The sequence below is a fragment of the Mustela nigripes genome, chromosome 1 (assembly GCF_022355385.1).
Source record: "Mustela nigripes isolate SB6536 chromosome 1, MUSNIG.SB6536, whole genome shotgun sequence".
NCBI lineage: Eukaryota > Metazoa > Chordata > Mammalia > Carnivora > Mustelidae > Mustela > Mustela nigripes.
The window spans coordinates 105,017,313-105,044,426 of NC_081557.1; the positions used below are offsets into that span (position 1 = coordinate 105,017,313).

The following is a 27,114-nucleotide window of genomic DNA, read 5'->3' on the forward strand; positions in this document are numbered from 1 at the left end:
GTTTAAAAATACCTACAGATATTAGGAGCGTGTCTGGAAAACACTCGTTCAACCAACACTTAATGTGCCAAGCACTGCATGGGAAGTGAGACAAGCTGCCCTGAGCGCCCTGCCCCAACTGCCAACAGCTTTCCAGATCAATTCACAGGGACGAACCCCAGGTTGCTGACCCATTCCTCACAACACAGGGACAGGTTCCAGACGTGCCTCCCCCAGAGCCTCAGCACGGCTGGCCTGCTCTTCATCACCTCGGATGCGCGCCAGTCACGTCTCTCTTCCTCCCTCACTCCCTCTCTCTTTCAAGATTCTATTTTTAAGGATTCTCTACCCGCAACGTGGGGCTTGAACCTGTGGCCCCGAGACCGAGAGCCTGCTCCAAGGACTGAGGCGGCCAGACGCCGCTCGTCGTTCTTTCCCTTCACATGTTCCTCCTTCAGACCTAAGAGCGCCCAGGAGAATGCAACGTGAGGCACCTGCTCTCCACCCGTCTGCAACCCGATACCATCAGGACGCCTCTCCCTGAGTGGGCGGCTCCTCTCCGAGCCATGCGGGAGGGGTGGGGGTGGCCAGATGCAGCTTTGTTATGTGGCAGCAGAGTTGGTAATGACTTTCACAACATTACTTTTTTATTGAGGATCTTAAGTGGGACAAATGAAGAAAGGAATTGTGAGGCACTTCACAGCCCTAGAGATGTAAATCTCTATGCAATAAAGAAGTGTAAGGAAATGAACTCAGATTTAAAAAGTGAACCGTTCATATTAATGATCAATAGATCTCAGGTTTCCCGCCACAATTTCAACCCACAACTAACTGGCTTCTAAAACAAAACACATGGAAAATTGAGACCTTACATGAATCTTAATGCAAAAATATGAACTAGATTTTTAGTTTTTTTTAACTTTCTGTAAAAATTCCACGACTGTACTAGTGTCGACTGTGTTCGGGACAGAATTCAGTCCTTACGTTACAGCTCCAGATATACATACAGGAAGGTACCTTGGTATTCGTTCCCTCTGCTCTAAGCAGGTTCTCTGTATTTTACTGGAATTAACTTGTAAAGTAAATGTTTACCTATAAATGGGCATTAAAATTAAAAATTGGTATATAAAACAGTATCAAAATAGAGACTCTGAAAGAACAGTGCTAGGACATGTCCCCCACACCGTAAGAGTGGTATAAAACATGAACATGACGCTTGATCGGATCCACAATAAAGTAAGAGAAGGTCTGCTCATGACTCTTGGTTGAAGGGTAGCACACGCCAGCGGAGTCCTGAAAGAGATAAAGCTACATTATAGATGACTTAGTCTGTGATGACAGTTAAGTAATAGTCAACATATTTGACTATTCTATATTTTCTGTTAAAATGTCAGGAAACATATATCAAATCTTTGACAGTAATTTATTAAATAATTGCTATTTTAGGGGCACCTGGGCAGCTCGGTCTGTTAAGCATCTGCCTTCTGTTTGGGTCATGATCCCGAGGTCCTGGGATCATGCCCCGCATCAGGCTCCCTGCTCAGTAGGGAGCCTGCTTTACCCTCTCCCTGCTACTCCCCATGCTTGTACTCTCTCTGTCAAATAAATAAATAAAATCTTTTTTAAAAAATTGCTATTTTGGGGTGCCTGGGTGGCTCAGTGGATTAAAGCCTCTGCCTTCGGCTCAGGCCATGATCCCAGGGTCCTGCTCCACAGAGAGCCTGCTTCCTCCTCTTTCTCTGCCTGCCTCTCTGCCTACTTGTGATCTCTGTCTGTCAAATAAATAAATAAAATCTTTTTAAAGAATTGCTATTTTTAAATATCTGTTGACAGAACAGTTTACTGTACATACTTACTGTACCACACACATAATTCTTGACCTTAAGGATTTTATAGCCCAAAAGGAAATCTTATCTTTTGTAAGAGTGATTTTAAAGTGTCACTATTGCAAAAATTTCTATTTTGCAATGTTCTTCTATCTTTGCTTTCCTTCAGAATATGGTCCTTCCCTACTATGAGGGAAGCAATTACATTTCTCTTGTTTATCAACAAAAAGTGCCCTAGCCCAACACGGTAGCTGATACCCAATAGATGGTCAGTAATATCTGTTAAGTGATTGAATAAAGGAACAGAACTTAGAAACTGCTTCAAAGATACAAATAATCTTTGCAGGGCCCTAGACTTCAAGCATTTAGGGCCTTCTTACTTGCTTGCCATCTGCACTGCGGCTTGGCGCCTAGAGAACGGTGTTCGACTCCGTCCCACTCGCAGACATGGGTGGTGAACGCGGGAGGGCAGTTATCAGCCGCAGACAACAGAAAGGAGGGGAGAAGTCCGGGTGACTCTCCGCAGAAAGCGTACCTCATCAACCTTCACTTTTAACAAAGCACTAACGACCCTCGTCTTCTCTCCCAGGGTAACCTTGAAGGGGCTGTGCTCTTGGCAGCTGAAACAGCCCTTTGAATAACAAGCACTAAACCAATCACCTGCGAGCCCCCCCTCCACACTTACATATGCCGTGACTTTAAAGACGGAAGAAGTAATTTGTATTTTCTTGGTCTGAGGATTCTTCCGAACACTAAAATAGGGGGAAAAGGGTACATTTTAAAAACAGCAAGCACTGGCACGAGACACTTAAAATACTGGTCTGCGTTAGTACTCGGGCGCTCTTATTCATATATAACAAACAGATAATGTCCACGCAGACGGGTTTGAAACAGACAGCGTCTGCGGCTTCATCCAAGGACATGGCAAGGTCACCCAGCCGAATGGCAGCAAATGGACCTGGACGGTTGTAGGCGTTGCGCTCTGATGATGATAGGTCTCCCAGGCCAGAGACAGTTTCTGGAAAACGAGGAGCTGGTAGGAGCGGGATTGGAGTGTAGACAGCTACACGGGGCAGGTGCACTCTGGGTCTAACCACCTCGGTGCATGTGGCAGTTCGGCCCCCGAGTGACCGTTGCACACTGGGCAGCACCAGCCCCTGGACATCACTGTTCTCCCATGTGGCGTGGGCAAGCCACCATTCCCGTGAGGATTCCCCGAGAACTGAGCGGGATGGAGACACTGTTAGATACGGATTATGCACCATCACATGACAGTCGTTTTCTCTCAGTCTCCCCAGGAAAGACCGCCAGTGGCATGCGTGGTGGGGGCCGCGCTGGGACACAGGGGATGAGCCACAGAGAGAGACTCAGATGCATGATCTTTGTGACACTTCACAATCTGCTGAACGCCCTTACATGCTGGACTTCGTGGGAAGGTCACACAGCTCGGGGGGCTGGGTTGGCTCTATTCTATCAAGTTTATAGACGACAGAACCAGAGAAGTTAAGCAAGGTATTTAAGGCATTAATTTCTGGAAGCACAGTCAGGTGACACGGCATGCACTCTTTTCCCTGCACTCGCTGACACATGGCCTCACGTGGGTCACGTGTAGGTGACACTTAACAGAAGACATCTGTCTTTTTCACTTTAGAGGCCAAGTACGGCTTCTCCTTCCATACACATGAAGAGTAACGGGGAGGGAGAGGTAAGGAGAAGGAAGGGGAGCGGTGTGGAGCCTGAGTGTGCATGTGAGTCAGCTTGTGCCCCTACTGGTGGCCAGACTCCACTCAATTCTGGGTTCAGAGTTCTAGGCAGTTTTTATCTTGAAAACATTCCATTCCAATTTAAACCCAGGAATCGTGGAATGGATTTCCTTGTGTCTCTATGACATGGATTGAAGTCCCTCTCTTTTTTAAATCAGGCTCCATGCCCAGCGCAGAGCCCGACACGGGGCTTCAACTCGTGACTGATCCGGACACTTGAGATGGACAGTTCTATGCTCCAGAGACTGAGCCGCCCCAGCGCCCCAACGTCATTTTCTTTTATTTCTCAAATGCTTAACACAGACTGCTTAAAAACCGAAGATTACACTCCAGATTCTGTGTTTACACAGGGACGGCTGTAACCAGTACGTACAAAACACTGACAGTGCACACAGCTACATAACACTTGAATCAAAACACAACACAGCTACAGTCATAACTGATTTTAAGTCTTGACCTGCAGGTGGTTATAGGGGCAGAGACATATAAAAATTCACTACGCTGTAGGTACACTAGGGTTTGTCCACTTTACTGTATGTAAATCAGCTCAGTTTAAAACTATTACCCAAAAAGCCCCGAACAATCCCTTAGAAAAGTTCATGCTTATCAAATAAACTTAGAAGAAAATTTAGTATTTAACAATCACTCAAACATACCAACACACACCATAACTGTTACTTACAAAAAAGAATCTACGATTTGAACGTTATTAGAAGTTGGTTCTTAACAGAAATAAACGGTTATTCCATTTTATTACCTCTGATCCTGTATTACTCTTACTTTAAAGTAGAACTAAAATAATTTATTTTTTTACAGCTCAAGTAGGGCATCACCTGCCCATATTGCCCCGCCAACTAGAAGAGGAAGGGGCGACACCCACCCGAGCTCCAGGCACCCCCCCTCCCAAGGCCCGCAGCAGCCCCTCCCCCGCTGTGGGCCTCAGCCCCTCCCCCGAGGCCAGCAAGCTTTCAAGGGTTCGAGAACATTATTTCCCTAGAGTTCTGTTTAAAAGTGTGTTTATACTAATGGTTTAGAAATAAAATAATGTGCAGTTTCTTAAAATCAGTGACGCTCATTTCCGAGGCCGGATCCCATGCTGACCGCACATGTTGCAGACCAGGCTTGGAGCCGCTCAGTTGGGGGAACAAGAACTCCTCCGCGTCGTCACTGTCGGAAGCCACCGTCCAAGCCCCTCCGTTCAAACCCTGCCATGTCCCCTCTGGGGCAGATCAACAGTTTAGAAAGCCTCTCCGAAAGCTCTGACTAGAGCATGTACTTAATACTGGAAGCCGAACAGGGAAAAGCAGCACTAGTAACCACGCAAGTCCTTCTGCGTCGACCTTTCGGAAATGGAAGGAAACAACTGGTCATCCGCTCTCTAACAAAATGGTTCTTACTATTTAGAAGAACCAGAATCCTTGAAGAGAAGGCATTTCCCAGGACATTTAACAAGTGTTATTTTATAGGCCATGTAATAACGGAGAAGGGAAAAACTATCTTGAGAATGTTTTGAGCCTCCCGTGTGAGCCAGAGACCGCTAGCGCCCAGCCCTGTGGTGCACCTGCGGCGCTACAGACGTGCGGCTGGACGGGCTTTTCCGGAGGGAACTGGTGGTGGCGTTTCTCTGCCGGGACAGGGGAGATGAGGTACAGCCACTACTGTGCCTACAGTTAGAAAGACAGCAGACAGTCTCCAAAAAATGTGAAAACCCCCAAAGGTCAAGGGAAGGAGCAGGAGAAGACGAGTCTGTCTTTGGTACAAACAACCTGTTTGTACATGTGGCTCAGGATTCTGAAATTACCGACAGCACCTGGAGTTGCCATGTCCCTCGGTAAGACCGGTAGTGACCCATGCCCTTAACCAAATGACAAGCCACCTGACCCGAGTCAGCACAACGCAAGTGAGAAAGGCCACAGGCGGTGTGAGGGGTAAGCAAACTCGCAGAGCTCTGAAGGGACTGTGACCGCCTAGTCCACCCAGCTGCCTGGCGTTGGCACCTCCACCATCTTCAGCCAATATTTATTCTAATCTAAACTTTCTACCGAAGTTGCTTTGGGAAGACAATTCCACATCTCCTCATCCAGCAACAAAACTCGTAAGCATGTTTAAACTCGGATCAAGAGAAATAGTTATTGGTTCTCTAGTAAGAGCAATGCTGTAAATGTGACTCGGGACATGATGCCCGGGAAGCCAGGATGGGGACAGGTTGTCCTTCTCTGCACCAGCCTCGTGGGCTCCATCCCGTCCAGACTCCCCAGTTGCTCACAGCCCCTCTGACAATCTCCCCTTTCGCACTTCTGGGGCATTTATTGCAGTATCAAGAGCTTCAAAGATCTGCCTACACAAAACTGAACACTTGATCTCATAACATTTTACCTATAAAATATTTTAAACAATTCCTTTATGATATGTTAGTTTCTAATAATCTCCTTAAGGCCAAGGACTGTCTGATGCTCCTCGTGTCTCTCTGGAGCCTGGCTCCGTGCACAAAATTAACACCTGCCCGTTGCCTGCTAAAATGATTCTGTGGACCCGATTCCTCTTCTTTCCGTAAGATGCTCTGTATTTCTACTCCTAATTTGACAAGTGCTGTCCCCCCCAGAGCCTTACATGTTCTTAGCACCAAGGAGCGTAGGAGTGAGTCATGGGTGAGAATCCAGGGAAGTGGATGCTGGGGAAAATGTCGCTTTCTCAAGGCCGTTGGTCTGCAGTTACTTCTATTTCAAACACCCCCAGCAGAATCCCCTCCACCACGGCGCAGGGCGGTGAGGAATTCCTCAGTTCGTGTGGCCAGTGGAGCCGAGCTCGCTGCGGAGGCAGCAGGGTGCGTGCGGGCGTGTGTGCGCGTGTGCAGCACGAGGCACGCTACAAGGCGGTGCCAGAAGCCAGCTTGGATGTTTTCATGAGCTGCAAATGACAAGGACAGAATATTCTGGATGGAAGTATGTATGTTTTTCTGAATTCTGTTTCAAACAGCTTTTTTTGCCATCTTTATGTATGAATACAGTCACTTTTTCACAAAAATCAGAGATAAATTAAAGAAAAAAATTTTCTGCTTTTAAAATCGTATCAAAACCACGAAGCAAGACAACAAAATCATGCAGTTTGCCCCGCAGTCATCAGGCACGCGGAAGTCAAAAGTGAGAACCGGGGTGATTATAAGCAACAGTCAAGAGTCCGATGAGAAGCTAATTTTGCTGATTTCCTAGGAAAATACAATTTCGTAACTAAACCCGGGACACTTTGCGTTCACTGTTCCTATTGCTTTAGCCTGTGAAGGTGAAGCAGGGTCTGCATCACTGAAAACCCAACCCAATGAAAGTAAAAGCAAATGATTTATAAAGTTTTTACCCCAGTCTGATCTTCAAAAAGAAAAAAGCTCCCCAGCAAGACAAATGGACCGGGATTTGGACTGACACTGTGGCCAGACGGGAATCCTTCCCCCTCCTGGGAACCACGGTAACCGGTGAGCATCAGCCCGGCAGCTGCCGAGGGAGCCCCGCACAGGCCTGGGGGCAGGTGCCGTGTGGTGGCCGGTCTGCCGGGGATGCAGGGACAGGTGGGTGGGTGTGGGAGGGCCCCGGGGCGCCGTGCTCACACAGTCAGGAGCTAATGGGACCCCAGCAGACGCAGGCGAGCCCGCCACCCACGATGTGCCTGCTGCGCTCTGGCCACGTTACCTCACAAGATCTTTGTAGAGAAGCTTGGTGGTCTGCAGATACGGGGGAAGCACGTCCTCATACTGGCAAAGGGCTCCGCCCAGGCAGAGATGTTTGAAAAGACAGAACAGAAACTCCTCTCTGTCGGGTTGGCTGAATATGCCATACTTCTCAGAGTCTTCCACGAGCAGCACCTACAGATGATGATAAAATTCATCTTCACGAAACATGATCTGAGGTTCTAAGTCTGGTTTTCAGAAGTCCCAATTTACTCATTACAGATAATCTTAGGCCTATTTTAAGCAGTGATCGGAACCACTGAAAGGAGTGACCTGGGAGACCGGCTCCCGCCCTCCCTCCGTCTCCCTGGACGTCCTGCGGCTCAGTGGAAGGAGTAAAACGAGATCTAAGCGTTCTCCTTCCCTCTGCACCTTCGTACTCATTTCTGTCCCTAGTCCCTGTGCTACTGCGCTGCTAGCGTGGACATGCCAGCAAACTTCTGGGCAGTCACGGAGCCCTAAGTAAGCGGACAAGCCTCTCCGTCCTGTAAGGCCAACAGCCTTCACTTCAACCTGGAGGCCACCCCAGTGGTGGCATCCTAATCCCCCCGGAGCGTGTGCCTGGCCTCCCCAGCCCGCTCACGCTTCTGCTTCCTACAACCACCAGTCTACACCCACTCCTGCTCTCGGGAGACCCGGCCAGCTCCTTCAGCAAACAGTGGGACTGGGTGAGATGGGGGTGATGTCCTTGTACCGCAGGGCGTGACACAACTGACTCGTTTGTTGACCTGGCAGCTACAAACGAGGGATGAGTGGGCAACACACCATACGTTTCTTCCATCAAATCGTCTACACCCGGGTCTCTGATGAATACGCATCACAAGGCCGCCAGGCAAGAGGCGTTTAAAAAAACAATCAAGACCGTGGTGCTGTCCATGAACAGGTGACTTACCATGAGTTTGCGGAAGCCCATCTCCACTGCAAGAAGACAGGTCCCCCCGTGGGCTCCCAGGCACCCTCGCTCTCAGCTACCCAAACATCTGGCTTAACCCAAGTGACAGAGCTCTCAGGAATGACGAAGCCACACACTCCTTAGGGAGCGCTCTCCTCACTGAACCAATGGGGCCGTGCAATATTAAGATACAGGAGCGTGAGGACTCTGGGAACCCAGGGGACAGCAGTGCCCGTGCTGGCTGCTCTCCCCCTCCCCATGCACACAGCCAGCAGCTGCAGGGGCCTCAGAGGGTAGGTGGGCGGTGCTGAACGAGTCAGGCTGTGCCCCCCCAATGCCCTGCGGAGAAGCACGTGGTTGTTCGGCGAGGGGACATGGGCGCTGTGGCTGTCAGGCTCAACCTAAGCTGGAGGCCTGCGTTCGGGTTCTTCAGCCAGGGCGCAGCCGGGTCACACCCTCCCCCGTGGCTGCTGAGCAGCAAGAAACTGGGCAGCCGCAGAGAGAGGTGTCACTCAGGAGAGCAGGAGTCTGGCGCGGCCTGCGTACGGGGCTGCTCCCAGAGAGGCCGAAGACAGATGCGCGGTGCTGGGAGAGGCCGTGGCCTCGAGGCTCCCCAGAGCAGGGGGCGGGCGCCTGGACTCCGAGGGGCGCGTGCTCTGGCAGAGCCCCAGGAGCAGACACCCGTGGGGCCCCAAGGAAGCAGAGCCAGACCAGACATGCGACCCCACCAAGAGGCACATCCCAGGCCGTGGTAGGAAGAGGAGAAACCAACAGCAGAGGCTGGTTTATTAAACAAACAAAAAAAAACAAAAAATCCCTGGGGGCCTGGGTGGCTCAGTGTGTTAAGCCTCTGCCTGCTGCTCAGGTCATGATCTCAGGGTCCTGGGATCCAGCCCTGCATGGGGCTCTCTGCTCAGCGGGGAGCCTGCTTCCCCACCCTCTCTCTGCCTGCCTCTCTGCCTACTTCTGATCTCTGTCAAATAAACAAAATCTTAAAAAAAAAAAAAAGAAGCCCTAATTTTTAACCACTTTGTAGTCTTTCTTCAAATTAAAACAATGATGACAATAATACGTTTCATCTTAACATTTCACTTTAAAAAAAAGTGCATTTAAATGCTCTCTCGGGGTGCCTGGGTGGCTCAGTCAGTTAGGCGGCTGCTTTCAGCTCAGGTCATGATCCCAGGGTCCTGGGATCAAGCCCCACATGGGGTTCCTGTGCCTGCCTTCCATTCCCTGTACTTGTGCGCTCACACTCTCTCGCACGCGTGGGCTCTGTGTCAAATAAATAAAAATCTTTAAAAAAAAAAAAAATAAATGCTCTCTCAACTTATTATCTCAATAATTTCAGAAAGAAGATAGAATGGGCAGTTGTTTTGTTTTTGTTTTTTAAAAATTTAGGTAATCTGTATGCCCAACGTGGGGCTCAAACTCATAAGCTTGAGATCAAGAGTCACAGGCTCTTCTCACTGAGCCAGCCAGGCGCTCCAAATGGGCATTTTTTAAAAAGACTTATTCATTGTTGGGGGGGAGAGGCAGAGGGAGAATCTTGAGACTGCACTGAGCATGAGGCGTGACGTGGGACTCGATCTCGCAGCCCTGGGACCACCACCTGAGCGGCACCAAGAGTCAGACTAACCCACTAGCCTAATCCACTGCACCACCCAGAAGCCCTATCTCCCCTGCCTGGGCATTTTAATCACTGTGTGGTGCAGATAAGATCTTCCTGCTCTAGATATTGACTGATTTGCCTAATGTTACTACTATCTGATGAATAATAACTCAGGAATTAGGTAAATAATCTAGGTCTTCTAATTCAAGTTCAGTACACCTCTCACTAAAACAGAAATGAGTTAATCAAATGGCTTTTTGATCTCACCAGTGGGATCAAAGGATTTGTACTACAGGGATGTTTTTATACATTCACGTGATAGGTTAGGAGCCCCATATTGAGCAGGGGGATCTCTTGACCTCAGCACCACTGACATGTCGGGTCTGAGAAGTCACCGTGGGGGCCGTCCTGCACCCTGTATGGTGTCCAGCATCATCTCTGGCCTGTACACATAAAGGTCAGTAGCGTCTGGTTGAAACTGAAATATACATATAATTAAGTCGATAGAAAAGTCCCATGAATGACTTACTGATCATTATTGTTAAGAGATTATGTATTTCAGGCAGGCAAAAGTTTCTGACATTAAGCATTTCCTGAAATAAAATTCCATTAGTGAAATTTTAAAAATCTATACTTACTTTTCGTAACTCATCAGAAACAGGAAAGGGATCACAAAAAGAATCCAAACATTTAACAATATGTCCACTGTCTCGTACAATATTTTCATTATACAACCGGTTAAAAAATGACATGGAAAGCTGTGTACAAGGAACATTTATAGCTTCAATTTTTTTCACTTCAGTTCCTGAAAAATATTATTTTATAAAGATATAAAAATTAGTTTAGTATTTGCAATTATTCCCAAAATAAGTACCACCATGCAGAAATTCTAAGTAGCCAAATATGACATATATCCTGATATATTTAAAAGTTTAGGATTTTATTAAGTTCTAATTTTGCAGTTTGTTCATTTTGATTAATCATTAAAAGTCTATAACAAAATTTCAATATTTCAGGTCTACATGTAGGATGTGTAAATTAGAAAACACTTGAACATGAGATACATGTTTTGAGTAGGTGTTCTTACATCACTTTTAACCCATATGTCAAAAGTACCTATAAAAGCATAGGAACCACTTTGTGAAATGATTTTGCATTTGTATTATGTTCAATGCCTTATAATTCACATTACAAAAACTTTAATTAAAGTAATGGGTGTTTCTAAAGTCCCGAGGAGGTCTGGAAATTTTTTCTCTTCATTTAAAAATTTCTCCCTTGTGACCTCATTTACAGCATGTATTATGAAAAGTAGCTTTTCCCAATCAAGGTAAGCTTCAGACCAGGTCCTGACGGAGTCACCACAAGGCTGGAACAGGAGGAACCTGCAACCACAGGGCTGTGTTATTTTCCTCTTGCAGCTGTAGTTCTCCGCACTCCACCTTCCCCACCCCAAGCCGATTTCCTGAATGTGTCCTTTAGGAACGGATTTTCCATTACTAGAGGTTCTTCTAAATTACAGAAAGACACAGAGATTAAAATTAATATTTTTATAATCGTCTCAGTGAATCACTCAATTTTTTTTTTTTGAAGATTTTATTTATTTATTTGACAGACAGAGATCGCAGCAGAGAGGCAGGAAGGGAAGCCAGCCCCCTGCTGAGCAGAGGGCCTGATGCGGGGCTCGATCCCAGGACCTTGGGATCTTGACCTGAGCTGAAGGCAGAGGCTTTAACCCACTCAGCCACCCGGGCGCCCCAATTTCTGTCTTTCATGTGCGAGTGCACACTCCCTCAGCTGTAAAGGGGTGGTGGTGTTCTTTGCAGGTGCTCCCTATAACAGTATACCCTGGTGGGGGAGCCCTCCGTCTGTCCTTTCCCTGACTCACGTGCTTCATCTCTGTCGCAAGGAGGAGCCTGAGCTTGAGAAGAGTAGCGCTGGCGAGTAACCCACTTCCTCCTCGGCTGTCCCCCCGGAGTCCGGCCAGGACCTGCTGCCTCGCTCCGGTCCTGAGCTGGGCTTATGGGAGGCACAATGGGTGTCTGGAGACAGGAACTGTCTCTGAGCAGGAGCGCGTGGATCCAGTCTTCAGAGACGGGCTGGTGGCCAGCGGAGGAGAGGCTGACATTGGGCAACAGGCCATGTTCATAAACATGCCCTAGCTCTGATGGGGCAAATGGCAGGAGGGCTTGGATGGCGAGAAATGTCATTAAATTCAAACCACTTGATCAGAAGCATAGAAACAGCATTTGCTATGGACTGAATTATATCCCTCCAAAAACACATTGTAGTCCTAACCCCCGAGCGCAACGGTATTTTGAGATGGGGGCTTTGGGTGGGGTCTGAGCTTCATCAACTGAATTTTGAAGGGATACAATTCAGTCCACAGCACTCTGCATTCCGCCCCCCCCCGCCAACTCATGTGTTTCTCACATGCAAAACACACTTATCCTAACAGCCCCCAAAGTCTCACCTCACCCTAGCACCAAGCCTAAAGTCCAGAGTCCAAAGTCTCCCCTACAGATCCCCTCAATCAGATATGGGCGAGACTGGATGGTCGGTCATCCCAGAGCAAAATTCCGCTGCAGCTAGGAACCTGCGAAACCAGACAAGTTACATGTTTCCAAAATACGATGCGGAGACAAGGAACAGACACGTCCATTCCAAAGAAGAGAAGCAGAAAAAAAGGGGGTGATGGTCCCAAGCAAGCCTGAAACCTGGCAAGGGAAATTTCCTGACGCTTTTAAGCCCCAAGAATACTCCCCTTTGGTTCAATGCTCTGCCCTCCTGACCTGCTGGGGACGGTGGCTCAGCCTCTGAGGTGTCCCCCTCCGCGTGTTCCTGACACTGGGGCTGGCCCTGAGGACCTGAGCTGTCTCTCAGCCCTTCTGTGCTCCTGAAGAACAGCCGCGTCTGCAGCTAAGTGGCTCCCTGGTCTGGTCCTGTAGGATCTATGGTCTGTCCCGTCCCTCACACTGGCAGGGCACCACCCCCGCCCGATCCCAGGCTTCTGCTGGAGGGGCTGGGTGAGCCCCAGTTACGTGCACTCTCTCCGCGTCACACAGTTGTCCAGGGGCCTCTGTTCTCTCCAGACGAATCCCTCTCTCTTGCTCTCTTTTTTAACACTATGAAAAGGCTGAGGATATTCCAAATCTTCAAGCTCTGGTTACTCATTAACAATTCCTTTTTCAACCCATCTTTTTCCTTTCTTGCTTTATTATAAACATCCAAGAAGAACCAGGCAGCTCCCACACCACCTGGTTTAGAGCTCTCAGCTAAACACACAATTTTATCACTTCCAAGTTCTACCTTCTGCAAAACACCACATCATCATCCAGCCAAGGTCTCTGCCATTCCATGGGCTGTCTTTCCCCTGTTTCTGATACGAGGTCTTCATTCCTGCTCGACACCTCACTGGGATCAAGCTTCCCATCATAGATCTGGGCTGGGAGGCATTCGAAGCCGCCCAACCGATCACCACTGCACACTTTCAAATAATCATCTTCCAAAGGCCTCATCTCCAAATACTATAACACTGGGGGTTAGAGCTTAACACAAGAATTTGGAGGAGACGTAATTCAGTCCATAGCACATGCTATCGGTCACGCAGGAATACAGTAAACTTCCGTCTGCAGTGTTTGCAAGATCCGTACTGCACTGCTAGGCTCACACACGAAGTGAAGAACATATTTTTCCTCCTTGATACCAGCATTAACATACACAGGGGGTTTCCTATTTATTTTTTGCTTTTCTGACAGTGCTTGTCTCAAACCTGAAATGGCAGAGGCAGGAGAGCGCAGAGGTAAGGGTCTGGAAGTCTGGGACCTGGATCTGACTCTCAGCTCTGCTGAGCCCACCCAGCCTTAAGACGGTGCCAATGACTGAGCTCCCAAATCTGACCCTTTGTTTGTGAAACAGGGATTTATAATAACAATAACGCCTCTCGGACTTGTTTTGGGAATTAAAGGAGGGAATGTCCGCAATGCCCTTCACCCAGCACAGAGGACGCATCCGTTGTGTGTCAGCCAGCAAAGGGCTCAGTGTGTCCATGAGCAGAGGGCCGTGGCCATGGCCGCTGGCGGAGGGGACACAGCGGCCCCAGCAGCAGCAGGCCAGGCACCAGAGCCGGCAGGGACACTCTCCAAAGCGGTTCGCCCACTAGAAGAATGTCTGCTGTCTCATGTTGAAAAGGTGTTTATTTTGCTTCTAAAGGCCCGCAGAGGAAAAAGAGGGAAGACGGTCAACAATTCAGACAAAGAGAAGCTGGCAGAAGGTCCAGACGGTCCCTTGCAAACGCCTGGAGACTTCTGCCTCGGACTCGGAATGCTGCGTCCCCGGCCACTTGCCGGAGGCCCTCTAATTGGTTCTGCCGTGCGCATGTGGAATTTCAGAAGCGCTCTGTCGCAGGGCCTTTGCTAAACCCCAGGACCAAAGTCGGCACTGTCTCACTGCTCTGTGAAGGGTCTACCAACACAGAGGAAGGTTGACTTTTTTCTAAACGAAGCTTATTTTATAAAGGAATTGACTGAAGTTACGCCAAACATGTTTTATAAGCACTGTGACATGTGCCTCTGATGATTCCCTTCTGAAGATTCTGAACTGGTGGGTACATCTGCTCGGACAGTTTAACTGTGTAATACTCTTAAGACCACACTGTACCAGCTTTTTCCTTTATAAATTTTGCAGTGGTCTTTAGCCAAAAGCAGTAAAATGTGACCCACGAATTCTAACATCATGAACTATTGGTCATCTTGGTCTTGACTAATACTGTAAGTAATTTTTGTGTAATACTAGAATTCCATGAACACGCAATATACGAATTTACCAAAACAACCCACCTCATTTAAAATCCACTTACGTTTTTCTTGAGCACAGAGCGACATTACTAACCAGACTTTCCTTCTAAAAGGAGGAGAACAATTTGTTCTATTGTTAAAATACCTCAATCTAAAATTTGAAATATACTGTTCATGTTTTTGTTTTTAGAATAGCCTTTTCTATTAACTCTGGTCTGAGAGCTATTTAAGAGATTTGAATGTTACTAAGTGTTTGGGTAATGTGATGATGACGATGACGCAGGGCTCGATCCCTGGACCCGGAGATTGTGACCTGAGCCCAAATCTAGAGTTGGACGTTCAACCGACCAGCCACCCAGGCACCCCTGGGTGATTTTCTTTAAAGATCTCTAGCTATGTTTCAAGGTACTATGAAATTCTTACGTATATAAAGTTCTCTTTGTGAGAACTTAAGACTCTCTTCTGTGGCTTTATGTATTATTTTAGGAATGCTTCGTGGCAGCTGCTTCCTTGGTCCCCAAAGACGGGGCGGTGGCACCCTCACATCAGTAGAATCTTCCGTGATGCCCTTGTCCTCTTGCTGGTGAACTACTACACTGGTCTGTCCATGGTGGCCAGTTTCCAGAGTTCCCCTTACCGTTCCCTGCATCTCTCAGAGTCCACAGAAGGCACAAGAACTACTTCCCCAGCGAATGCAAGAGAGAATGAGACTTGTGTGTTGGGCCAGGACAGGAGCAAGGGCTCCCTGGAGACCCTGATGTGAGCAAACCAGCCAGTCATTACTTGCAGTGTGGATGCAGATAATGAAATGCAAAACTGAGCAAATGCAAAAATGAGCAAAACTGTGTCACAATAATAAAACAGTCATCTGAAAAGATGACGGTAACTTTTATTTACCTAATGTGATCCACTGTCCAGAAGAATCTGAAAGTAACTTCAAATTGGGTATAACATCTGGGTCTTTGAAGAAAGCCTGAAAGACAAATTTGAGGGAAGCCAGTTAGATAATTTATTATGAACAGTAGCAAGAATTAACTTCTAAAATAACTATAATAAAATCTCATTTAAGTCAAATTGGGGAGGACAATTTTAAATGGATAAAATGTCTAATATTTCTTTTATAAAGAAATGAAGTTTAGGGGGCACCTGGGTGGCTCAGTGGGTTAAGCCGCTGCCTTCGGCTCAGGTCTCGCGTCCCGGGATCGAGTCCCGCATCAGGCTTTCTGCTCGGCAGGGAGCCTGCTTCCTCCTCCCTCTCTCTCTGCCTGCCTCTCTGCCTACTTGTGATCTCTCTCTGTCAAATAAATAAATAAAATCTTAAAAAGAAAAAAAAAAGAAATGAAGTTTTGTTCACTTCAGGTTGTTACCTTCAAGTATGAACACCACTGTATGTCCAAGTACGGGTATCTTTGGGACTTAATAAATAGAAACTAACGATTTCCAGTGAAAAGCAGGAGGTTATGTATATTTCTTCAATCTTCAATTTTGTTTCCCAGGTAATTTAGGAATCCCCCCCCCCCCCCCCCACTACAGCTAGATCTAAAAGTCATCAGCAACTGAATTCTACCCAAGGGACACACAGAAGCTTTGACCTTCTAACCTCATTAGACCATCCCTGCTTCTGACTCCGGGTCACACTGAGCCTCTCTACTTTCCTCTAATGGGATGTCCCTTCCTTTCTCACAAACTTTAAACTTGCTAATTTCTCCCCTTTAAGAAAGAGTCTTTTTAGTGTCATGCTGGAACCAAGTCAGGACACCTGAGTGCTCAACTTTCAGGAGTCTTTGTTTCCTGGTTTTTAAACCATTGACCTTGTAGGTCTAGTCACAAATTTCAATCTTAATGTAATGCAGATTTAAATGGGTGAGTATTTTGATTTAATGCAGCAGGAAGACACTACAGAGATTTAAGCAAGGACAGCTTGACTTGTCCTGTTTTTCACAGCTCATTCTGGCAGCAGTGTGGAGAATGACCCGAAGGGCTACGAGGACAACAGTGCAGAGGGAAGGTACTGCTGAGACCCACGAAGGTCTGATGCTCCGTGAGTCAAGAGGACAGAAGGGGGTAGGGAGGTGGAGAAGGGAGTGGACTCAGTGACTGTACAGGAGGGTGGGGCAAAGAGAGGAGGAGGAACCACAGATGACCTGGCAGTTTTTTCATGAATGTCATTTCCAGGCAGAATGAATGTTATTTAACGAGAAAGGGAACAGTGACGAGGACCAAGTGTGCAGCGTGAAGATGAATGACATCAGTGTGAACGCCGACATCGCACAAGGCAGAAATTCCTCTTTCAACGGTGTGGACCTTGCAGCGGTGGAGGGATAAAGGTAAACACTTCACAGGTATCATATATGGCCACTTACAAAAAAATAACTTTTCCCCAAAACTACTTCTCAGCAAAAAAAAAGCAAGATGTCTTATAACTTTATAAATCCTTACAAGCTAAAGAGCATTTGTACAATTAACTTAATTTGTGTAATATACATTTTGAAAAGAAACATAACCTGGAATTAAGCTCAATTAATACTGGTTTTGAATGTTTTTTTAGACGTCTTCTGGAAAAATCAGTAAAAGGGAAATTTAATTCAGATTTAGTAATTATTCCTGGGGGAAAGAATATCAACTCCGGGGCGCCTGGGTGGCTCAGTGGGTTAAGCCGCTGCCTTCGGCTCAGGTCATGATCTCAGCGTCCTGGGATCGAGCCCCGCATCGGGCTCTCTGCTCCACAGGGAGCCTGCTTCCCTTTCTCTCTCTCTCTGCCTGCCTCTCTGCCTACTTGTGATCTCTGTCTGTCAAATAAATAAATAAAATCTTTAAAAAAAAAAAAAAAAAGAATATCAACTCCATCTTTTTAGTATCAACTTAAAACTGAATTTTACAGGCTATTGTAATGGAAGCAGTCTAAGGGAGCTGTAGTGAAATGACCCAAAGCAAGGCAGGTGAGTCTTTATCTAAAGGCCCCTCAAATAAAGCAACATGATAACTGTTATGTTGTTGGGGCTAATTATGCACTTAAAGAATAAAACAAAAAACACCAAAAAGCCCTGCCCTAATATATGTAAATGACATCTTCGGTTTGTTACAGAATTTCCAGGGAGGCAGTAGATGGGACTACCTCAACTTCAAGGAGGCTGCTGTGCTCTGGAAATACAGTAGATGATGCCCAAACAAGTCACACTGGTAATAAAGACACTGACGGCCAAGTGCATGTAGAGATTAGAATAAACTTGTTTCGTAAGATGTGACAGTGGGAAAAGGATTTCTAAATTAATAGATTCTTTTATATAACATAGATTTTTCAATGTACATCTATCATATGCCACCCATACGAGATGGAAGTAGAATCTTGACTTTGTTATCTGTCCCGCAGATTGCTGGCTTCTCAGCCAACATCCATTCTCTTCGTCTTTAAGGAATCCAGTTTTATTTGGGACAGCACTACACTCAGCTCGAAGCCTGCCCTCCTAGCCCCTGTGGCACAAGGCCATTAAGTGTGAGCAGACCTTGAGAAAGCTGTCTGACTCGCTTCCCTGCTTTATGTGGAAGAGCCCCTCCCCACCCTTCAGCCCACGGGGAGAACACCACACTGTATACCCAGCCTGGACCTCGCTCTCGAGACTCAAAGCAGGATCTTGGATTCAACAATCCAGGGTATTGCCGCTTCCGTGCATTTCAAGATAAGAATGCCTGAAACTGAACTCAGTTTGTTTATTCTTTTGCATTTTCTGCGGCTTTAATGGCATCATCTACCACCCCAGTCAGCTCAATCAGAAACGTGTTCATCCGGGGCGCCTGGGTGGCTCAGTGGGTTAAGCCCCTGCCTTCAGCTCAGGTCATGATCCCAGGTTCCTGGGATCGAGTCCCATAGCGAGCTCTCTGCTCAGCAGGGGGCCTGCATCCCCTCTCTGTCTGCCTGCCTCTCTGCCTACTTGTGATCTCTCTCTCTGTCAAATAAATAAATAAAATCTTTAAAAAAAATAAATAAAAAAATTTAAAAAATTTAAAAAAAAAAAAAGAAACGTGTTCATCCTCTGCAATCGCCCCTCCCCCACCTTATCCTCAATATCCTGAGTCCTTGAATACTGTCTTCCTCCGAAGCCTCTCTCCTGGCCATCCGCGTGCTGCTGTCATGCTCTACTGTATGCGGGAGAAGTTGCCAGGCTGGCCTCACTGCTGCCAGACTCTGTCCTAACAAGCTACCCTCCACAGCTCTGCCTAGGTGCCGGCAGGATTGTGAGTGTGACCGGCTTCCGGAAAACCTCGAGGCAACCCCGTATCAGCCAGATAAAGCCACGCCCCTCCGCGCCGCATAGGTCATCTAGCGTGCCCTCCTGCCCATCTCCTGTTATCCCCCACATCGTCCATCTAACAAACTCCTACCTGTCTTTCAGGGCCCAACTCGAGGAGCTTGTCTTTTGTAAACCCTCCTCTGAGTGCCTCCGTGGAAACCAAACCAAACCAAACCAAAACCAAGATGGCCTTCTCTTTTGTGCCACCAGGGAGTCTGCATCCTGGCCTGGGCCACAGGCCACGGGCCACCTGCCTTCTCGCTCTCAGCGCCAGCCTGGACCGCTTCCCTCTCTTGCATGGGGTCTTTTTCCTCCGTATAGATCCAGAGACCACGGAAACGCTAGTGGAGGGAATGGTTCCTTCCTTCCTTCCAGCTCTTTACTCTCTCACAAATGAACTTTGGGAACCTAAATTTGTTTTTTTAAAGATTTTATTCATTTATTTGACAGAGATCATAAGTAGGCAGAGAGGCAGGCAGAGGGGGAGGGGGAAGCAGGCTCCCTGCTGAGCAGAGAGCCCTGATGCAGGCCTCGATCCCAGGACCCTGAGATCATGACCTGAGCCGAAGGCAGAGGCTTCACCCACTGAGGCACCCAGGTGCCCCCATAAATTTGTTTTTAAAATTGAAAGGGAACACTTTAAATCTGGAACTCTAGGTTTAAGCGATACCCTTTGTTCAGTTACGAGCGTCTGTAGTAGAAATGACACGGAAGCTTGTGTCGCGAGGCCCCTCGGTCTTACCACTTGCCAGGCATTCCTGCACCGATTATTCAACCATTTTGAGCCTGCGTTTTCTAAGCTAAAAAATGGGGGTCAAAACCCCAAATTTACTAGACTGTTGTAAAGATTAGTGACAAATGTCTAAGAAGTGCTGAAACTCAATCTGGCACCCATGAGTCACTTCTGCTAGTGAAACACTTTGTGGGGCACCTGGGGGGCTCTATCGGTTAGATGTCTGCCTTCGGCTCAGGTCACGATCCTGTGATCCTGCGATATGGTCCTGGGATGGAGTCCAGTGCTGTGGGCTCCCTGTTCAGCGGGGAGTCTGCCTCTGCCTCTCCTTCTGCCCCTCCCCTCTGCTGTGCTTATGCACTTACCCTCTCTCTCAAATAAAAGCTTAAAAAAAAAAAAAAAAGTAAAAACACTTTGTAAGGTAGTAAACAAATATTATTACTTATTATGAGCCAAGCATTTTGCTGAATATATTACTTCCTCTAATCTTTTTTCTTTTTTTTTTCACATTTGATTTTTTAAGTCCTCTCTACACCCAGCATGGGGCTTGAACTCACAACCCTGATATCAAGCACGTCCTACCGCCTGACCCAGCCAGGTGCCCCAATCTCCTTTAATCTTCTTTATAAACCATCAGATACTCAGCATTATTTTCATACTCAAAAGTATTTATGTGCCGAGCACTGGGATCATTTTTCAGAACAGCAAACAGAAGATTGGGTGGTAAAGGGACGTGCCTGGTGTCACAGAGCTAGGCTGTGGCAGTGGTGGGATCTGAACCGTCAGCCAGAGGCCAAATCAGGGGAGGATCTGGGCTTCCTCTGGCCCTAAGCTTATACAGCTTTAGGAACTCTCAGAAAACAAAGGTGTCTATCTTAGAAAATGTTCAGAAGCACAGGACTATGGGACATACTGCTAGATCCCTCTGAGTTCCTTCGAAAGGCCTTCCTGGCCAGCAAGGAGGCCCGAGGGTTCATGGGCTTCAGGGCAGATTCCGTCCCGGGCCACACAGTCTGAGCTACTATGCTCCCCCGCCACCAATTCAGTGATGTGAGTAAAAATAATGTTTCTCTAGGTACATTTCTTTGAACTGAAATATGGGGATATTTATAAATAAATGTGAAGATTTTGAAATTTAGAAAAAAATAGCCTGGTATTATGAAAATCTGTTGTACTTTATGAATAAATTTTGAATCTGTTGAAGAATTCTGTGTCTGTTGAACAACTCTAATTTATTTTATGCCTTCCTCCATGAAGTTTTTCCTGACGCCAATGCCCCTCCATTAGGTGATGCTTCTGTGTGGAAGGCACCTTGTATCCTCCACTGTAGCAAGTATTTTACTGTGTTGCAGAGAATTTTTCAAATTTCCAGCTTCAGTGCCTTGCAAGTTGGGACCAGGGCTCTGTCTTCTCAACATCCTCCGGCAGGGAACTAGTTAAGCATTCGACAAACGTTTATTGAATAGATGATTCATAAGGAAATTTCTCTAGCACTTGAACTCAGTGAATTACAGTCCTGATTTTAAAAATCTCTATCAATGTGAAAGCCAGTGCTGGTATGAATGAAAAACCTAACGATGATAACCTGAGAAATGTCACGTGGTCACAACAAAATTGTGTTATCTTACTGTTAAAATAGTATCTTCAGGAAAGGGAAAGTGGTTTGACCATCTTACCCTGTATCAAGGGTTGAGAAGCACCCGTCCCCAACCCCCATCTCTGTCCTCGCTGGAGCCTCAGAACAAGGCTGTACTTTTTTTTTTTTAAGATTTTTTAAAAAAATTCATTTATTTGACAGACATATCACAAGTAGGCAGAAAGGCAGGCAGAGAGAGAGTGCGCGCCCAGCAGGGAGCCTGATGTGGGCCTCGATCCCAGGACCCTGAGATCATGACCTGAGCCAAAGGTAGAGGCTTAACCCATTGAGCCACCCAGGAACCCACGAGGCTGCCCTTATTTGGAAAGAGATTACACTGGGCAGGGTGGTCCTTCTGCCCCGTGACCAATCCTGTGCAAAGAGCAGAGGGGCCTGGACACCTGGAGGGACCGCAGGGAGCAGCAGCCCCTGCCGCGGGTGGGAGGAGGACCGCCCCCACGGACACCTGGATCCCGCACCTGCCGGACAAGCACCCCTGCTCGCTCTGCGGCCCTCACCCGGCCAAGGTGGACCGCAGGCGCCCCCCTGCTCCCCACGCGCACGCGCGAGGGAGACTACCTGCTGTCGGTGCCCCGCTGTGCGCGCACCCGCAGCCCCCCCACAGCGCACCGCAGCCCCCGCAGCCCCCAATGCAGCGCGAACGGAGCAACCTGTCCCGTGTGCCTGCGGGTCTAACGACGGCCCCCGAACTCCTGCGGTCGGGCAGCTCCCCTTCCCCACGGGGTCACCTCTGCCCGCCTGCCTGGGGGGCGGGGAGTACCCCCGCGGGGAGCTCCCCCGTGTCCAGCCAGGGCCCGGCCGCCCAGGGCTCCCTACCCTCAAACCAACCATGACGAAGTCATCCTTGCGGTACGCCTGGAACGTCTGGTCGAAGCCGAACGCCTGCGCCGCCACTCTGCCCAGCATGGACCTGCGGGGGAGGGGGCGGTCAGCGCGGGCAGGGCGGTGGGAGGGGGCAGCTAGGGGCGTGGTCATAGGGGGCGGGGACTACCCGCGTGGGGCGGGGTCGGCCTGGGGGAGGGGCCAGCAAGGGCTTGGGGCAGGTCAGCGTGGGCGCGGAGCTGGAGGAGGCGGGAGGATGCGCGGGGCCAGCACGCGGCCGGGAGGGAGCCGGAGCTGAGGGATGGGGGTGGGAGGGAGTGGGAGGGGGTGGGAAGGGGTGGGATGGGAGGGCTCAGCGCGGAGCGAGAGGGGCGGGATCCGCGTGTGGCGGTGCGAAGGGAAGGGCGGGAGCGGGAAGGGGCGGGATCAGCCTGGGGGAGGGGCCAGCGCGGGCGCGGGGCGGGAGGGGGCGGGAACAGGCCAGGGCCAGCGCGCGGCCGGACCCCGAGCGGGAGCGGAGGGGTGTCGGGGTGGAGACAGGTCAGCGCGGGGCCGTGGGCGAGGCGCGCTCCCGGCACGTCCCGCTGCCCCCATCCCCGCGGAGACGGCGCTGCCCGCGGTTCGGACCCCGCCGCCGGGCACAGGGGCTCGCCCAGCCCTGCCCTCGGCCTCTCACCACTGGCGGAGCCGGCTGGTGGTCTCCGGGGTGCTCAGACACTGGAAGGTTTTCTGAGGCAGGAATCTGAAGTAGTAGCCGCCCAAGTCCCCCGGCTCCCCGGCAGCCATCGCCCCCCTCGCTAGCGGAAGTGGGGCCCGTTTCCAAGGAGACGCGGAGGCCAGGCGTCGCCTCGTGCGGCAGGGGGCGGGCCACGCGGATCCTCTGGGCGGGGATGTCGAGCTCGTGGCGGGGAGTGCGTGGGGGAGGGAGGGGGTGGAGGCATGGGGGGGTGGGGGCGGGGCCACGGGACTCCTCCGGCGCAGGGGGCCAGGTTCGCGGTGGGGGCGGGGCCGCACGGAGGAGGCCGGGAACGTGGTGCGGGCGGGGGCGGGGGGGGGGGGATGGAGGTGGGGCCAGGCTGAGGAGCCGAGCCTCCCAGCTGGCGCGACGCCGGGGGGGCGGGGCCACACGGAAGAGGTACTGCTGACGGCGGGGGCGGGGCTACGCGGAGGAGGCCGGGCTCGCCGCGGGGGCGGAACCAGGCGGAGAAGGTTAGACCTCCGCTCCCCCTTTCCCGGGGCATCCTGCACCCCCGCGCTCAGGCCCCTGCTCCTGCTCGGGGCGCAGCGGCCCTGGGAGAGAGGGGTGCAGGTGCCTTCTTGCTGAAATGGACTCCTAATCAGAATTACTCAGCATAGGTTGATTTCCTAACCCGAAGCCTGCGATCCCAGTTTTCTGGTTCAGTTGCATGACTCAGAGATTTCTGAAGACATGATTTTGAGTTAATTAGGGTTACTTTGGAAGACATAAGTCTGTATGACTAGTTGGAAAACTATTCTCTTTTACCATTTGGCTTTTGTTCTTTTCGATTTACATCTGAAGGCTAAAAGACTTTTCCATATACACTGCAGTAGGGAGTGCTGGTTGATAAAAGTACACGCTTATTTATCTTGTTTATTTTTTAAAAAAAAATTTATTTTTAAGTAATCGTTACACCCAGCCTACAGCTTGAACTCAGAACCATGAGACTACCAGCTGAGCCACAGGCGCCTGAAACACATACCTAGTAGTTTCTACTGAAAATTAACTTTTTTTTGTTGTTCGTCTAACAGCGGTGTCTGGATACGATGGTTCGACTGAAATTCTCGACGTTGTGAGGGTGTGAAGGCAATACTGATTCAGTAGGAACTCGGCGGGTGGAATTCTCAGTGTCGGTCTCTCCTGGGGTGGTGCCGTCCCATCAGCTCCGTCAGCCACGCGATCACGAGGGCGAAGGGCCCCTAAGCTCACCGCCAGTGTCCGCGCGTCCTGCCGCTCCGCCCTGTCACTGTCCGGACAGTGTGTGTCTGTGCGAGATGCTCGGCCGCTGGGCGTAGACGGCAAGGCCCTGAGCTGTGATGTTCAGTAGGCCACATGCAACAAATGCGTTTCTGACTCCTGACATTTCCAGTTTATAATGGGCTTGTAGAGATGGAATCCTACTGTAAGTTGAAGATGTGCGTTATTTTCTGTTACTGATTACTGCCCATTAAATGGGGAGGCCCACCGATGACACTTTTGGGTTTACAGTGTGAAACTATTTTGAAAGCAGATATGAACATTTTGGGGCCTGGTTTTTGTTTTTTGTTTTTTTTTTCAATGAACTCACCCTTATTCCTTTTGGAAATATATACAACATTGGAAGAGCTTGGTCATAGGGTCTAAGTAGGTCTCGCTGTACTGTATGCTGCTAAAACATTTTCTAAAGGAGATGAATTTACACTCCAACCAGCTGACATCAAATTTCCAGTTGTTCTACATTCTTGCTAACACATAGCATTAGTTTTTAAAAATTTTAGGCTCTTTGCTGAGGTTCTGTTTCTCGTTGTGATTTTGAATTTGGGTTTCCTTGATAGTTCTTGTCGAGCAATTTTTTTAATAGACATATTGGCCATTTGAATATTTTCTTTAATGATATACTTATTTAAGTGTTTTGTCCATGAAGCATTGTCCATATTTTTAAAATTTATCTTTAGAAAATGTTTTGTCTGGATGTAAGTCCATTGCCAACTAGATGCGTTGCAAATATTTTTTTTAAGCAAGCTCTAAGCCCAGTGTGGGACTTGCATGACCTCAAGATCGAGAGTGGCGTGTTCCACCAACCGAACCAGCCAGGCACTCCTCAAATATTTTCACTTTTGTCTACAGCTTATCACTTTGATACTCACAAATTCAAATTTTAATAAAGTACAAATAATTCTTCTTTTCGTACAATTTTTTTTTGCCTACACAGAATTATGGCAATAGTTTCACATTTATGTCTATGATCCATCTCAAAATATTTTTTAAAGCTCATTTTTTCCCCCATATGGCTACCCAGTTGACCTAGCTCTACATATATTTTTGTAAGTTTCCTTCTGTTTTTATTTTTTATTTTTATTTTTTTTAAGATTTTATTTATTTATTTGACAGAGAGCGAGAGATCACAAGTAGGCAGAGAGGCAGGAAGTGGGAGGCAGGCAGAAGCAGGCTTTCTGCTCTGCTGAGCAGAGAGCCTGATGTGGGGCTCGATCCCAGGACCCTGAGTTCATGACCTGAGCCAAAGGCAGAGGCTTAACCCACTGAGCCACGCAGGCGCCCCTCCTTCTGTTTTTATGACTGAGTAATATTCTGTTGTACATAGGTCCCAAATCTGTTGTTTCCCCCAGGATTAGGGTTCCGATTAGGACCAGAGCATGGGTTAGGATTAGAGTTAGAACAGGGTGAGGGTAGAGGTCTTTTGGCCTGCACTACAGAGACCTCTCCAGAGGGTAAGTTTAAGGTTAGGGTTAGGGGTTACTGGTTATGTGAGGGGTTAATGGTACGTGAAGTTTTAGGGTCAGGGTTGAGGTTAGGGTTAGGATTAGGGTTGGCATCCTTGGCATCCTCCCCTCAGAGACGTCTCTAGAGAGTAAAGCATCAGGCTTCTCCGGGTGAGAATAAACATGGCAAGTGCCCACCATGCTTTACCACCGTGCTTGGTAAAGAGGGGCTTTGGCGCTGTGAACACTCCTTAAGTGGATCTTCAGTTGGTCCTTCTGTTCCGATCTCTTACCTTTTATGTCCATTTTCGGAAATACTACAAATTCTCTTTAAAGTTTTTATTTAAATTCTGATTAGTTAACATACAGTGTAATGTTAGTTTCACGTCCATATATCACTCAGCACAGGTGCCCTCCTGCATCCCCCGCGCCCTTCCGTCTGTCACCAGCAGCGTGTTCTCTGTAGTTCAGTCTGTTTCTTGGTTTGCCTTGCTATCTCTTCTCCCTTTGCTCGTTTGTTTTGTTTCTTAAATTCCACATATGCAGGGCACCTGGGTGGCTCAGTCAGTTACATGTCCTTCAGCTCAGGTCATGATCTCAGGGTCCTGGGATTGAGCCCGGAGTCCGGCTCCCTGCTCGGCGGGAGCCTGCTTCTCCCTCTGCCCCTCCCCCCGCTCATGCTCGCTCTCTCTCTCTCTCTCAAATGAATAAAATCTTTAAAAAAATAAGATGGCATTCATATGCTTTCTAGACCTAGCTTTGCCCTTATTCCAGATTTGGGCTGAAACACTCCCACTTCATGGTGTCATGATCTCGCTCGACCACCTGGGAGCTGACCAGTACCTGGAGGACCGGTAGGTGGCAGGATAATAACCCTGGGATGATGTGATGACCATGGTGGTGATACCGTAGTAATAAAACGCAGCCGGCCTCTGAACAGAGGGAGGCTTAGGGGCGCCAACAGCCTGCGCCCAAAATGCACGCCACTACTAAGAGCGCACTGTTACCCAGGGGCCCTACCCGTGACGTGGTCACTGAACACAGTGTCTGCTCTGTGAGTCCTTATTCTTACAGGAAAGTCAGCTAGAGAAAACGTTACTAAGAAGAGCAAAAGGAAGAGAAATACATTCAGAGCACTTACCGTACGCTATTTATTGAGAACTATCACGTATGAGCGGACCCACACAGTTCAAATCAGAGTTGTCCAAAGGTCAGCCGTAACGCCCAGTATTTTTGAACATGTCCCGTTTCACCGCGCATCGTTCTAGACATTTTCCATGGGCTGTCACTTCATTCTGTTAGGGGAGTTAGTACTGCTGAGCCTTCTTCCAGCGCATTCGCGACGCTTTCCCAGAAACCAGCAGAGGCTGCAACAGCCAGTCTTTCCTGGCAGCCTGCCCCAGTGCCACTGCCTCCTGGAGTCAAGGGGGCCGGTGACCCTGCCCTCTGCCGCACATCACGTGCCGAGTGGACAAGCACGAAGATTGCCTTCGATGCCGACTCAGCTCAAGGATTTGGTATATGCGCAAGGGTGCTTAGAAGCTGAAAGAGGTCATGTGAGCCCCATTCACTTCCCACTCACTGGGTTAACCAGG

At 48.7% G+C, this 27,114-nt stretch overlaps 1 protein-coding gene and 1 long non-coding RNA gene across 9 annotated transcripts; one reads left to right on the forward strand and one right to left on the reverse strand.

The window, feature by feature from the left end:
- Positions 1–604: 604 nt before the first annotated feature.
- Positions 605–22,976, reverse strand: CFAP300 (cilia and flagella associated protein 300). Of its 8 annotated transcripts, XR_009398846.1 has the most exons (10): positions 22,758–22,976; positions 22,076–22,169; positions 15,478–15,553; positions 11,673–11,972; positions 11,128–11,169; positions 10,426–10,592; positions 7,249–7,421; positions 6,179–6,475; positions 2,491–2,557; positions 1,257–1,272 (listed from the first exon to the last, which is right to left on the reverse strand). XR_009398846.1 is itself a non-coding variant. In XM_059371208.1 (9 exons), the coding sequence occupies exons 1-9, from the start codon at positions 22,865–22,867 to the stop codon at positions 1,144–1,146; spliced, it is 1,134 nt and encodes a 377-aa protein (XP_059227191.1). In that variant the 5' UTR covers positions 22,868–22,974; the 3' UTR covers positions 605–1,143. The 8 variants fall into 8 exon arrangements, 7 of the variants coding, with proteins under 7 accessions (XP_059227191.1, XP_059227180.1, XP_059227185.1 ...); XM_059371208.1 differs by lacking the exon at positions 6,179–6,475 and having other exon boundaries at positions 605–1,272; positions 11,673–11,948; positions 22,758–22,974; XM_059371197.1 differs by lacking the exon at positions 6,179–6,475 and having other exon boundaries at positions 605–1,272; positions 22,758–22,974.
- Positions 22,564–24,293, forward strand: LOC131998775 (uncharacterized). Its single transcript, XR_009398858.1, has 2 exons — positions 22,564–22,621; positions 23,852–24,293. It is a non-coding gene; the product is annotated as an uncharacterized LOC131998775 (long non-coding RNA).
- The last annotated feature ends 2,821 nt before the right edge of the window (positions 24,294–27,114 follow it).

Excerpts from the sequence above, each read along its gene's own strand:
- CFAP300 (XM_059371197.1), bottom strand. The coding sequence starts at position 22,867 with ATGGCTGCCGGGGAGCCGGGGGACTTGGGCGGCTACTACTTCAGATTC. Across the intron at positions 11,170-11,672 it reads TTGCGACAGAGATGAAGCAC|GTTCCTCCTGTTCCAGCCTT; the intron begins GTGAGTCAGGGA and ends CTGTGGTTGCAG. Across the intron at positions 7,422-10,425 it reads TTTCTGATGAGTTACGAAAA|GTGCTGCTCGTGGAAGACTC; the intron begins GTAAGTATAGAT and ends CATCATCTGTAG.